The sequence below is a fragment of the Cyprinus carpio genome, chromosome B10 (assembly GCF_018340385.1).
Source record: "Cyprinus carpio isolate SPL01 chromosome B10, ASM1834038v1, whole genome shotgun sequence".
Classification (NCBI taxonomy): domain Eukaryota; kingdom Metazoa; phylum Chordata; class Actinopteri; order Cypriniformes; family Cyprinidae; genus Cyprinus; species Cyprinus carpio.
The window spans coordinates 15,534,918-15,549,828 of record NC_056606.1 but is presented as its reverse complement, the minus strand read 5'-3'; the positions used below and the strand labels follow the sequence as shown (position 1 = coordinate 15,549,828).

The 14,911-nt window shown below is 41.0% G+C and overlaps 1 protein-coding gene across 1 annotated transcript; it reads right to left on the bottom strand.

Moving 5' to 3' along the window:
* On the bottom strand, positions 1-14,642 carry si:dkey-250d21.1. The gene is made up of 14 exons (XM_042732798.1): positions 14,331-14,642; positions 13,649-13,769; positions 12,893-13,000; positions 12,158-12,194; positions 10,182-12,034; positions 10,042-10,069; positions 8,158-9,926; positions 8,019-8,067; positions 7,649-7,692; positions 7,378-7,426; positions 5,406-7,270; positions 5,230-5,266; positions 5,063-5,146; positions 1-4,983 (listed from the first exon to the last, which is right to left on the bottom strand). Exons 1-14 carry the CDS (start codon positions 14,429-14,431, stop codon positions 725-727), a joined length of 10,404 nt encoding a protein of 3,467 aa, XP_042588732.1. The 5' UTR covers positions 14,432-14,642; the 3' UTR covers positions 1-724.
* Between the last annotated feature and the right edge of the window lie 269 nt (positions 14,643-14,911).

Genomic DNA, 14,911 nt, shown 5'->3' with positions numbered 1-14,911 from the left:
TTCTTTTCAATGATTTTATTTGTTTATTTTAGTCAAATATATATGAATGCTTCCTTTGTGAGGAGGGCTTCTGGGAGAAACGTTTACAGAAAGGTCCAGTCATCTAAATAAAACTGCAAACAAATCAAACATTGTAACACGCATAATGATACAGGGACAGACTGGTTTTAGCTTGTGCCGTGGGATGACATTGACAATATAACACAGTTATAATTCATTGCGATAAAACACAATTTTCTTTTCCCTCACAATGCATCTCAGAATATTTATATGATTTGAAGTCTTTAAAAGTTCCTGAAGATATTAGGAAATTTCCAAAAAGTGTGATGTGAAAGTGACCATCCAGACTTTTTGTGTCAAATGATTCAAAGTGTTATGTAGGGTTTTTGCATAAAGGCACGAAACAGTAAGGCCCCCCAAGGGCATCCTATTCTTTCTTTTTTTTTTTGGCAAGACATTGGTCCCAATTGGCAGTCCTCTTTTTCCATGCCACTTACATAAAAGGAAAACAAATAATAAAAAAAAAGACAAAACATCAATAAAACCATTGTTGATTATACTTAGAGTGTACAGGTCTAATTCAACTAATAAAATAAACATACTGAAACCTACAGTCAGATGTGATCTACAGTTTAGAGAATACAGTGGGACATTCTGAAGTTTCAGCAGTGTATGACATCCTATTAGACAGCTTGTTCGGGGGCAGCTAGCTAAGCCAAGCGTACTACAGAGGGTACAGCTCAGATTTCATCTTTCCCTGTGTGAAGCTACTCTGCGTGCTGGAGATGGGCAGGACTGCCAGGAGCCTAAGGATAGTTGAAATGTTGGGAAAAGACTCAATGTCTGAAGTTTTGAGAGTGCCGAGAACAGTGTCAGGTAGGTGTTGATGACTGGCAATACAGTCTTGCCACCTGTCCCTCCATCTCTGCAGCTCATCCTGGAAGGAGTTTGGGTCAGGTAAGACATCTTGGAACACCTTGAACAACTCAGAGTCGTTGCAGCATCCTTCCACTTTGGACATGACATAAGGCACAACCTGCAAGCAGCGAACAGCAGACAGAACATCCTGGGAGAGTCCTTCCATCTCAGCAATACAGTGCTCAATGGCCCCTTTACTGATGTCCTCTCTGTAGTGCACATTTAAGGGTGGTTGTAGTGAAGGTACCTGCTTAGAAGCCAAAGCAACAGCCTCTTGAAACCAGGTTTGATGATGTGAGTCAATACTGTTCTTCATTTCACTGAGAGAGGGCAGCAGATCAGACACTCGGTTTACAGCTTGATACACATCATAGGAATTTCCCTGAAGACTCAGGCTTATGCTTTTGGTGAGGCTCAAGATGTTTTTCATAATCACAACTGTCAATATGAAATCAAAGTTTTGGATAGCAGAAAGGAAGCTCAGAGCCTGTGCTGTGTTTGCCTCATTATCTTGGTTCCCTTTCATCTCATTCAAGCAAAAGACGATGGCCTCTAGAATTTCTGTAGTGAGTTCCAGAACTTCATGGCTCATTGCCAATTGATTGCTGCTGATCTTGGCTTTCAGCTCACTGGCCTTCCTTTCGTCCTCCTGGAACAAATGTACAACAGCATCCTCTAGTCGTACACGTCGTTGAATATCCTCAGAGAACCACATGAAGAGCTGCTCCAAAAACTCAAAACTATGAGATATCTCTCTCAGGGAGGACAAACTGGCTAGCAAAGATTTTGGAGTTAGAAGGTTCGGGAAAATGAAAGCATGAGGGAGTCTCTGGGAAAGCAAAGCTGAAGCCTGTGTCATCTGAGAGACTGAGGCACCTGGTCTTGCCAAGGTTTGACTTCTACAAAGTGCTAAGTTCAAACCCCACTTCTCAGAAAGAGCGATGGTGAGTGTATCAATGAATGAAGTAATGTTTGTGGAAAGCGGGATAAAGGCCAACATATTTTCACACTTGATGTCTTGTTTGTTAAGGTAGTGTATTCCTACAGAGATGTATGGTTGGCCATCGATTGTAAACTCTCCCTCAGTGACTATGGAAAAGAACTTTATGTTGCACAGTTCCTTGAGCAATTCCTCTCGAGCAACAGCATCGTAGGGGGTAAAAACTATTTTTTGTAGTCCAGTGCCATCCAGGGTAACTACTTGGTTTGCACTATCTTGAGCTTTTACTCCAGACTGGACTGTGCCTTCAGATTCTGCTGCCATGGGGTGATCAGTAATATCCTCAGGTGAATCAGGTGTGCAATGGTCAGTAACACTTGGAGTTATTGCAGAGGACTGATCAAGGCAAATGTGTACTGTTGCTGTTTCTTGCTCTGAGCAATCTGGAGCCACTGAACTGAACTGATCTGTGCCACAATCTGTAGCTTCTTTGGGCTGCTGAAGGCCAACCTGATCTATGTTGGACTGATCAGTTTCACTTTGATTCCCTGGTACTATCTGATCATTTCCACCTTGACTGAGTTCCACAGACTGATCAGGTACACTTTGATTCAATGCAACTGCAAGAACAGTTTCACCTTGAGATTCTACTACAGACTGATCATTTCCACAGGGTTCATCTGCCACAAGCTGATCATTTCCACTTTGATTCCCTGATGCCATCTGACAAGTTCCACTTCCATCTTCTAACCCAAATCCACTTTGATGTTCTACTATAGGCTGATAAGCTGCAACTTCCACAAATGTATCAGTTACAGTTTGATCTGGTGATGACTGATCAGTTCCACCTTGCTCTACTGTTACAGACTGATCATTTCCAGACTCAACAACCATGAGCTCATCAGATCCACGATCTCCCAAAACTAACTGATTAGTTCCAACTTCATTTGGTAAGACAGACTGACCAGTTCCACTATGATCTACTGTTACAGACTCTTCATTTCCAGAATCAACAACCATGAGCTGATCAGCTCCACATTGATCCTCCAATATTAACTGACTAGTTCCAACTTTGTTTGGTAATATAGTTTCTTTCGGAGCGGTTTCATTTTTACCTTCAACTACAGATTGATCTGACTCAACTTGACCAACTGCTATAAATTGATCAGGTACACTTTGATCTTCTGTAACTGACTGACAGGTTACATCTTGATCTGCTGTTACAGATGGATCATTTCCAGAGTCGTCATCTACCATGAGCTGATCAGATACATTTTGATCTCCTAATACTAACTGACTAGTTTCACCTTCACTTGGGAACCCAGTTTCTGTCTGACCGGTATTATCTTGATCTTCTACTATCGAATGATCATTTTCGACTTGACCAACTACTATGAACTGTTCTGTTACACTTGGGTCTCCTATTTCTGACTGACCAGTTACACTTTGATCTGGTGTTACAGACTGATCATTTCCAGAGTCGTCATCTACCATGAGCTGATCAGATACATTTTGATCACCGGATACTAACTGACTAGTTTCACCTTCACTTGGGAACCCAGTTTCTGTCTGTCCGGTTTTATCTTGATCTTCTACTACCGAATAATCATTTTCAACTTGACCAATTACTATGAACTGTTCTGTTACACTTGGGTCTCCTATTTCTGACTGACCAGTTACACTGTGATCTGCTGTTACAGACTGATCATTTCCAGAGTCAACTACCATAAGCTGATCAGATACATTTTGATCTCCGGATACTAACTGACTAGTTTCACCTTCACTTGGGAACTCAGTTTCCGTCGTCTCAGTCTCATCTTGATCCTCTTCTATGGAATGATCATTTTCAACTTGACCAACTACTAAGAATTCTTCTGTTACACTTTGGTCTCCCATTTCTGACTGACCAGTTACAATGTGAGCTGATGTTAGAGACTGGTCTTTTCCAGAGTCAACTACCATGAGCTCATGAGATTCACTTTGATCTTCTGATATTAACTCACCTTCATTTGCTAATTCATGCTCTGTCTGAACAGAATCTTGACTTTTTACTACTAAATTTACAGTTTCAAATTGACCATCTGACAAAAACCGATCCTTTACAATCTGATCTTCAGTTACTGACTGACCGGTTTTGTCCTGACCTGCTGCTACAGAACAATCATTTCCAGAGTTATCAACAGCCTCAAGATCATGAGATCCAATTTGTTCCACTGATACCAATTGACCAGTTTCTCCTTCACCTGACATCACTGTTAATAACTGACAAGCTTCATCCTGAACTTTTACAATAGACTGATCAGTTTCAACTGGACTATCTTCCAACTGCTCAACTACACACTGTTCCCCTGTTTCTGGCTGGCCATTTCCACCCTGATCTTCAACTACATATGGATCATTTCCACTCACATCAATTTCCATGGGTTGATCAGTTTCGCTTTGAAGGACCGACTCTAACTTATTTACACTGTGATCAACTGACATGAGCTGAACAGATTCACTCTGATCCTCTGACACAAACTGACCATCTGCTAAGCCTGTTACTGTGTGACAACCTTCATCTTGAGCAACTATGGTGGAATCAGTATCAACTTGAGCAACTGCCGTGAACTGATCAGGTACACTTAGTTCCTCTGTTGCTGGCTGGTCAGTTTCACCTGGTTCTGTGGCAACAAACTGATCAACTTCCATAGGTTGATCAGCTTCACTTTGATTAGCTGATACGGACTGAACAGTGCTAACTGGCTCTTCTTCATTGGACTGCTCAGTTCCACCTTGATTAGTAACTATTTGATCCCCTGTTACTGGTAGACCAATTCCACACTGATCAAGTACTTCAGACCTATCATTTAGATCTTGAACAAGTGCGATCAGTTGATCACTTCTATCATGTTCGGCTGCTGTAGACTGCATAGCGGCATCTTGGACAGATTCTGTTGGTTGGTCAGGTGTGCTGGTTGGCAGAGAGCTGCATGCAGGGATGACTTGAGCTGCAGTTGTGGCTTTGTCTGAGCTGCTAACTGTTAAAGATGATGGCTGGTCAGGTGTATTTTCTTCAGCTCTTTCTATTTCACTAGAGTCATTGGTTTCCACAAGAATTTCCTCTGGAGCAGCAGGTTTGGCGTCTAACAAAGGATGAGAAATAATATTTAATAAAAAGAGATAATTACTTTTTACTAATATTTTTAATTTAACATTACTTACCGATTCCACAAACATTTGCCTCTTGTGGATAATCAGAATCATTTGTATCTACAACCATCTCCTGTGGAGCCATGGCAATCACCTCTGAAAAAGGACAGGAATGAGTGTGTCAGAATAAAACACAGCAGCAATTTCATTACTTTGAAAGCCCATTTGAGCTTACTTACCACCTTCCATTCTCAGGTGATTAACTCTTGACTTTACCTACATGTATGAAGAATGAAAAAAAAAAAGTGTTTTTGCTTTTTGTTTTGTTTTATCAGCTGATATTAATGTGTGTTAATTTGATATTTTTGGACACTGAGAATTATTAACAGTGTAAACACTAAGAAATGTACCACACCTGAGCAAGAAATTTATTACTTTCTGGATCACCCGCCATGCATTTCTCGATCACCTCTTCCAGGCTCTGTAGTGTCTGGCGATGCATAAGAAGCATCACTGCATCAGTCTTACTGCCCCTGTTGAAGATACCATCTCGGAGTAAGGTCCTCAAAGAGTTTAGCGTTGTCTTCATTAGATCGCACTCCATGCTAATGCTGGGCAGCACCGCCGCAAGCTTAAGAAGGGTTGCAACATTTGGAAGGTTTTTAGCTTCATTATGGAGCAATGTCTCAGAGATGGAGGTAGGAGGACAAACATCTTGATACTTCTCCCTCCATACCATGGCCCAGGTGTTGATGTTTTCTTCTGCTGTTTCTGGCTCAGGGAGATCACTCAGGTATATAGTGTGCAGTTTTTCTGTGGATTCTGGGAGAATAGGCAGAGGGTTGCACGTTGGCAAAAGGGACAAAACTTTCAGGGCTTTTAGGTGATTCTCTGAGAAGTTAAACTTCATTTCTTCAATCAAACCATTTAGAACTGGTAAGCTAACTGCTTCCATGTAAGATGTTTCTGGTGAATCATAGCCACTGACAGATTCTGCATATGACAGCAATCCCATGACTTTAGTTGCAAGCTCCACTGCCTCCTCAAACCAGACAGAATGCACCGCACTCACATTGTCCAACATCTTGCTAAATGTATCTATTATTGGCATAATCTTCTCAAGCTCGCAAATAATGTCAGCAGGGTTTCCACAGCGAAACACAGTGCTGCAATTCCTTAAGGGTGCACAGGCATTTTTCAAGATCACTAGGGGGATGATAAAATCAACCTGTCTAAGAGCTGTGGACAGGATCTGGGAATGCAGTGACATGCTATCACTCCATGACCCACTGGAGTTGGTGCTCACAGAATCTAAGCAGTTCAGGACTCCCTCCAGCATGTCCACCAAAATATCAAAGAAGTCTTCTCTCTTCTTCCATCTGGACAGGCAGGTCTCTGGGACCTCTGCAAGTGCTTCCCGTGGGGTATTCAGTAGCCCATCCATGGTCTTGGCAAGCTCACTCTCTAATTTGGGTGACTGGTCAAAAAACTGTAATAGATCCTCAGCTGTCTCTAGAACCTTTGTAATGGATGCATTTTGTAGGCTTAAAGCCAGCCAATAAGCAAGTCCACAAGACTCACTGGGAGTGTTCACAGCTAATGGATAGCTCTCTAAAAAACCCAAAGCCATCTTCCTGAGACTTTTGCTCCCCGTACCAAAGCACATGATGGACTGGCCGCGACAGCAGCCCATCTGAAGTCCCCACTCATCTTCAAGTGTTGCTGAAAGAGCCTTAGCTTGCAAATCCACATCAGAGCTTTCATCAAAGGGCAGAAATCCTATAAGCTCCACTTTAGGTATGCAGTCATTCACATATCTAACAAAGACCGGTAGGAACTTCGCCTCACCCACTGAAATAGCTCTATCAGTGATGATGGAAAAGAAAGGAGAGTCCTGAACTTCATTGAGGATTGTTTCTCGTATGGCCTTCACAATACTTTGTAACATTTCTCCCTCTGAAAACGATGTCCCTTCCTCCTTTACCCAATGACATAAGGCAAGTTTCTGAACAACAGCATCTTGCTCTGGTTTATCAAGGTCGATCAATGAGCAGTTTCTCCTTGCAAGCATAGCTGCCTGTTTAAAGACTTCTTCACAGTTTTTTATGTTGTCAGCTGGTTCAACAGAATGGCCATTCTCATCTGGAACCTGCTCCGCTTCTTCAACCTTTTCACGCTGCTCCTCAGCAGCCACTTCCGCGCAACCAGCAACCACTTCTATGTTTTCAGACTGCTGCTGAGTCTCTATGCTCTCTGCTCCCTCTTTGTAGATTTCTGCTTCTAAAAGTCAGGGTAAACATTTTTTTAGACAATGAATCCAGCATTTTCAATAAAACAAATATTTCATTAAAGACTCAAATGCAAGACCATTCCCAAACATGACATACCACTGCCTGTTATCTCAGAATTCACCACAAGTATTCTGGAGTCTTTGTCCTGTGAATAGAAATACTACTTGTGAACAAAACTGAAAAAAGCAATAAACCATCACCAGCTGATATGAATCAATATTTTACCTATAATAGTTTTAAACAATTTTCAACTCAATCAACGATCTATACTGTAATCTATTATCTATTATCTAAAGCCTTTGCAAAATATGTTATTATAACAATTATTAATAACAATTATAACAATTATCATCACAACTTTACAAACCTGCTGAGCTTCCCTGTCCTCTACTTCATCCATGTGGGTGTCATCTGCAATGTTGGAAAAGTGAGCATTAAAGTCAACATGAAATGAAAATTCACCCTACCTATTTTCCAAATGCATGTTACTGATCTTATTGTGAGCAACATGCATGCATGTTTTGTTTTTAATTTTTTTTACCTCAATTTTTAATTGAAATATAGCTCAATCTACTGGTAAAACATCAGACTTCTCTTTGATTACTGACATCTCTACTTGGTGTGCTTAAATATTTCTTCCACCTTTTCCTCCCACAAAAGACAAGAGGAAAGAAAGCATCCAGACATTGATTCTTTAAAAAAGGAAAAAAGCCAGCAATAAAAATATTACTACACACCTTCTGTTTTTATTTCAACAGTCCTTCCTAAGGTTTTGGATTCTTTGTCCTGTGAAGTAAAACAGACTTTAGGATCACATCTGGAAAGCAAATTAAGCATCTTAAACAAGCAACAAATTACTTAAAAACTGATCCTTACCAGGCAAATGCCCTCCAGTGTCTTAGGTGTGAGCTTTAAGCACTGAGCAACCATTCGGTCTAGGTCTCTGTTAAAGTCAGTGCCCACCTGAAGCACGGCCAAACAGGGCGATCTGTCCATAGGTGGGGTGTTGCTCAAGTAGTCTTGATACATTTTGTGGCGCTTCACCTCACCACAATATTCCAAAGCTGTGCTTGGCAACACACACATTATCTTCAGCAATGTGTTGATGTTTACAAAGTACTGCATGAGGGGTAGACGCAGAGTCTGAAAAATGGTCTCTGGTATGGTTACACTAACCACTTTTGTTTTCCACTTCACTTTCCAGCAGCTTAGCTCCGTGAAGAAGTTGTCAGGATCGGGAAGGTCACCAATGTACAATGGAGGTTTTGACTTGAGCGTTTCAAAAACATAGCTCATTGTCACAGAGCATGGGACCAAGGACAATAAGTTGAGAGCCTCTTTGTGGTCATCAGAGAAATAGTCTTTCACCATGTTTATAAGGTGGTCAACTAAAGGGACACTCATTGTGTCTTTATAGTATGAACCTGGCTTCAAAAGGCTGTCCCTTGGAACAATCACACTATCAGGCACTTTAACCTGCACACCCAGACTCTGAGCAAAACAAGAAGCTTCATCAAACCAATTCTGATGGAAAACCTTGATGTTGGTTTTCACTCTGTTAAGCGTGGCCACAATACCACTGATCTGGCTAAGCTGTGAGGCAGCACTAAAATGGTCTTTCTGTAATGCTGCACTCAGTTCTCTGGTGAAGGATGAGGCATTTTTTAGCGCAACAATTGCTACAATGAAATCAAAGTCCCTTATTAACTGAAGTAGTCTCTTGGCTCGGTTGGATACTGCCAAACTCCATCTTTGTGGTTGGCAGTTATCAATATTTTCAAGCCAATCTACCAGAGGCTCCAGAATCTGAGCGAAGACTTCATAAGAGTCGTGTTTCTCAAGCCAAGAGGAGCAGAACTTTCCTTGAAGCTCATGGATTTTCTCATAGCTCTCTCTTAGGCCTATGGCTAAGACTTGATCTAACTGTTTCTCGAGGGCAGGCATGCCGTGGAAGAATGACACTATCTCCTCTAAGGTGTCTATGGCTCTGATGACTGCAGCTACTGGAACTGACCTTGACCACCAGGTATTGAAAGAGTAACATGAGCAGTGTGTGCATATAGCAAGAGGATACTGCTCCTGTATTTTACATGCAAAGGCCTTGAGCTTGTAGGACACTTCCCCAGAGCCAAGGTAAGCTTGACCTCTGCAGTAGCTCAAATCGAGATTCCACTCTTTGATGACAACATCAAAAAGCCGTTCGCACATGGCCTCAGTGTCATGAGTAACCTCAATAAAACCCAGAAGCTCAAGGCGCATGACATCAAAACTGTCAACAAATCTGATGAACATGGGTAAGTAGTCTGTCTCTCCCAATCTGACAACTCGGTCGATAAACAGGGAGAAGAATGAATTTCCGAGCTCTGAAAGAATCCTTTCCCTTACAACATCCTCACACACTTTAAGGACTTCATTCATCTCGGATTTGGTCACATATTCTACTTCCTGATCTTGATCACCCTGAGTGTGTCTGCTTTGCCTGCCGTATGCTGCCGTGACAGCGGTCTGTAATGCAGATTTTAATGCCTCTTTGTCAGTTTCTGCACACTCAGGCGGTTTCTGTCTCTCAATGTCCATATTTAAAGTCATCTCTCTTGGTTCTTCTGTATCTTCTTTAGAGGCGTCATTTGCACTGGTTTCAGGAACTGTTATGGGGTTGGAGTAAAATAAATAAAATCAACAACTGTATTTAACAAACTTCAGGTCTGTTAAATTTATTCTTGTTCAAGCTATCAAAACCAGAAAGGTGAGAAGCTTTACCTGATGGTTGTACTTCCATTACATCATCCTAAAAACAAACGAGTGGATCAAAAAGCTTGTTAAAAAACATGCTTGAGTTTTCTCCAGAAACTAAATATAATTAAATACAAATCAAATTTAATTAGTTACCAAAAACATACTTCGTGTAATAGCTGCAGGATTTCTGGATATTTCTTCACATACGCCTCCACCATTTCCTCAATGCTGAAGTGGACATCTTGATTGACATAAACAAAGGCCATATTGCTCAGTCTCTTTTCCACTTGTACTTCTTTCATGTAGGACTGATAGCGGCCCAACACCATGTCATAGTGCCCATACACATCAGATTCTGCACGGACACAAGGGATGGTGCCCAGCACTCTCAACAGGCTCTGTACATTTGGGTAAAAGCCTATATCTGGGATCTTGAGGGTAGCAAACACACTTGTGGGAAGAATCCTTCGCTTGCTAGCATGTCGCCATTTCACTTCCCAACAGCCCAGCTCATCGTAAAAGGAGTCAGGACGAGCCAAGTTATTCAGGTTAGCATCAGCAACTTTGTCTTTGCGGATGCTAAAATTGTGGTCAGCCATGTATGAGGGCACCAATGACAACCATCTGAGGATTCTTGCCATTTCAGTACCTAGCACTCTTTTGACTTCATCAACAAGGTATTGTAAAACCTTCTTGCTCAGTGCTTCCCTGTAGTAATCCTCCAAAGAGGCTTGTGGTTTCTCTGCACCATCACCATTTGTCACCATCTCCACTGGCAGACTGACTGGCACCCCCAACTTCTTGGCTCTGCCCACTGCATCAGAGAACCACTTTCTGTGAAAAATGGCGATCTCCTGCATATGTTTGGTTAGAAGCTTCAAGGCGTTAGAGATGGTGTACTGCAACGTGCTGCTGATGCTGATTATTCCCCTGAGGCTGGGGTTCAGGATGCTTACACAACACAGTGTGTTCTTCAAGACCACAAGTGTAATGATGAAATCAAAGTTCTTCAGCTTCTCTTTTAGCATTAGAAGCACTACGATGGTGTCTGTGTCTACATCTGAAAGGGCACTGGTGCACATCTCTCCAATGCTGCTCAAAAGCGGCTCCAAGATATCAAGCATTGTCTGGAAAGCATCGGTGGCATATTCCCATTGGTTCTGACAAGACTCCTTCACTCTGTCCACTTCGCCTTTGATGTGGCTGTATGAAGCAGTGATCTTGGCATCCAGTTTCTTTGCCAGAGTTTCTGACTGCCTAATAACGGCAGCAACCTGCTCTACAGTATCAACAACGTCCTGAATTGGAAGGATGGGCATGGAGCGAATCAACCACACATTGAAGGCATAAGGCTCACTGGGGGACAAAACTACCTGTGGAAAATCCCGCAGCATCCTGCAGGAGAGCTCCTTCAGTTTCTGACACATGGCACCTGATGACAGGTAGGTGAAGCCGCGACAGTGCTCCATCCGCAGGCCCCACTTGTTCCGGATCTCAGATATAAGCATAAGGAACAGAGTGTCAGAGTCAACATCGCAAGGAAGGAATCCCATGAGGTGTTTCTGTGGAAAGCCTTCACCAGTGACTGAGCGGATAAACACAGGAATCTGGTCCTTGCCCTCAATGCTTACTCTGTCTTGAAGAAGTATGGAAAAGAAGCGTGCAAGGCGCAAGCTATTGCGGATCTCCTCACGCATCACATCCTCACCTAAGGTGAGCACTTCTTTTTGGTCAATCTTCTCTGCGCATATGGTGTTGACAGAGAGTGGCCTAGCTGGGTCATTCCCCAGTGGTTTAACAGCGTTAAGAGATGCACTGTTGGTGATGCTAAAACCAGTGAAGGCTAAAGTCTCCTTGAAGTAGTCTTTCAAAATTTCCTTCGCTTTGGAAAAAGCAGGATCCTCCTTCTCTGATTCATCATGTGCAGGAGGATTGTGTTTCTCGCTGTTCTCAGCTGAATCACCCTCAACTTTATCTTCTGCCTCTGGCACAGAGGGGTTTGAGTTATTGGTGGTACCTAAAAAAGCAGAACACAAACACACTTAAAAACAAAAATGCAGAGAATCTGCTGTATTTAGTTTGTGTAATTACAAAGAGAAAACAGAATTTAAAAATGCCGACATGGAAAAGTATTACCTACCTTTAGTTTTCTTTGTGGCAACAGGCTCCTCTCCTATCTGAAAAAAATGAAAACAAAATAAAAAAATCTATCATTTGTAGTCAATGCTACAATGTGTCCATAATGACAAATAAAAACAATGAATTAATAACAATGATGGCTACAAATTATAAAATGCTTGTTGAGAACTATTACAAGCATGAAATCTAATTTAAATGAGATGGTGGAATCACATTTGCATTCAAATGATAAGTAATCCACACAGAACTCAATCCCCAAAGTGTTTGTTTACCTTGTCACTTTGTATTTGACTGCATCAACTTAATCAAAAAATAAAAAACGGGCAAGTAGTTTGCTCCATTATTTTAAGTTAATAAAAGCTTGTATTGCATAAGAATGTAAAACACTTTGCATTGATTATCTACTTGATGCTACTTATGTGTGCTGGCCTCACTGTGCCACTCTTTACAAAGGACCTCTTTAAAACCCATTCAGTACAGAACACTTCATTGTCTTCATTAGGCTATTTATCAGATTTTGGAAGATCTTTCTTTAAATGAGCTGCTAGAGACCACTCATTATTAAAAATTTCCTGTGTTTTATCTTATTTTGAGATAAACTCAAATATTAAAGAAAAAAAAGATTTTTTATATTGTTTAAATATTTTATTTTTTCTCAGTTTATTCACGGAGCAAGAAAGTTATAAAACAGAATAAAAAGAGTTTTTGAATGTTGATGTGTACATTAGATACTCACTTTCTCCCGTGTCCTTTTTCTGTTGCTAGTTTGTGCATTGTCCTGGTTGGTTGCAAAATCAAATATAGTGGGAACGGCATCATCCTTCAAAACAGATTTCTGAGAGCTCTGAAATAAAAAGGTTAAAAAGTTTTACACATTATGGGTTAACTGTGTCATGTCAGGGGGTGGGGGACAGGCTGCAATAATTGGGAATGTGTGAATGCTTTATATTTCAAATAAAATACGAACATAAATCAGCCATTTATACAAAATATAATTTAATAACATTCTATGCTAGGGGCTTATGTTGCTGGAAATTGTTTTATTTTTAAGGCACCAAAAAATAAATGTAATATTGTGAAAGTACTTAATCTTAAATTTTTAAGAAAAGCAAATGAAACTTTACAAATGGCTATTCACAAGACCAATCTAATTGTATTTCATTTACATGCAAAGTTTACCATAACCACCCAGCTGAGCAACTGGAACAGCAAACACTTATTTTGGGAAATATGCCTAATTTATTAATGCATAGATAATCTTTAGCAAAACAAACAAACAAACAAAACAAAAAAAAAAAAAAAAAAAAAAGTGGTTTCAAACACTGGTAATTGCCAAAAATGGTGCAATTTTCTGGGGGGAACATAGGGCATATGCCAGCCTACTGGCCAAATCAATTTCACTGGTTTTGTTCACTCACATCATGATAAAATAATAATAAAAATCTCACATTTTTATAAATAGAAGATGCTCACCAAAACCACGCAAACTTACTTGCTGGCATATCATTGAGGTCTCAAAGTGTTTGGAGCACAATCTGTAGTTGCTGTGTAAATCTTCAGGTGTTTTGGTCTCCAGATCTGGTCTGTGGCACTTACCCACCCATTGTTTACATCTAAAGATATGAAGTAAGGTTACTGCAGTAGTGCAAAAGTTATATTTTACCATTATTACAAACCTCAACAATAAAAAAAAACACACGTGTTTCATAAACACCACAATAAGTCTAACATCCAAATCCCACAAAGCACAAATCAAGCCCTGAACAGAATAACGTATTCTGAGGGAATTAAATTCCTGCCATTTTGGGAAGGGCCTGATGATGGCGAACGTGTACAGAAGTCAGTTGCTTACAGTAACCCCTTAAAAGTTGCAGCAATCACGTTGAAGAAATGCGAAAGATAGCCTAATTTCATGATTGCCAATTAAAAAAACAGGCCCTCGCAAACCAAAATATCTTTGCAAAACCAGATTAATGGAAGCAGCAGGGATAGCATAAGCACACAATAAGGGTGCCATGCATTCAATGAATCATTGTAAAATGGGGCAGAAGCTAACCAGCTAACAAACGATGCTAATTTGCTCATTCTGTACTTAAAATAAATAAATATCTAAATAGAATAAAAATAGCATCGATTAAACTGCGATTGCATTTACGCCCAAAGGCTGCACTCACCGAACGGGATCCTGCGGGAACCTAAAGAAGGAAACGTTGGACTGGTCCGTACTCTGCTTGCAGTTTGCTGCGGCACAGCAGTCGGGCATTTTGGACTTCATCAAAATGAACACTGCATTGCACGAATCCTTCAGCGCAAAACGACACGCTTTGGCAGCAAAAAGCGCGCGCGCATCTACATAGATTTCACGCTATTTGGTGTTATTTCCAAACGTCGCGTGCATTCTACTGGAACTTGCTCATGGCCGAAATGCTGCTACTTTCACAGACGAATCAACAACCAGGAAGAACACATATGTAGAGCGGAAATGGACTAAACTGAGGACGGATCCCCCCCGCCCGCCCCCAAAATAAATCTATCACCGTCAATCGTTCCCCTTCTCAGGTGCATTTCCAGGATAAGTCAAAAATGCTGATTTTTTAAACGTATCATCACAAAATGATAACTCGGCTACAAATTTATTCCCCTTCTTCACGAGGCGCAAAGGTTTTTTTGTAACCCACGTGAACATTCGAGGTCACACCCTTTTAATAACGCTTTGTTGATCATTTTTGAAGTCCTGATTATTTCATGAGTTTAA

Excerpts from the sequence above, each read along its gene's own strand:
- si:dkey-250d21.1 (XM_042732798.1), bottom strand. The coding sequence starts at position 14,431 with ATGAAGTCCAAAATGCCCGACTGCTGTGCCGCAGCAAACTGCAAGCAG. Across the intron at positions 10,070-10,181 it reads TCCTGCAGCTATTACACGAA|GATGATGTAATGGAAGTACA; the intron begins GTATGTTTTTGG and ends GTTTGTTTTTAG. Across the intron at positions 9,927-10,041 it reads AATGGAAGTACAACCATCAG|TTCCTGAAACCAGTGCAAAT; the intron begins GTAAAGCTTCTC and ends ACCCCATAACAG.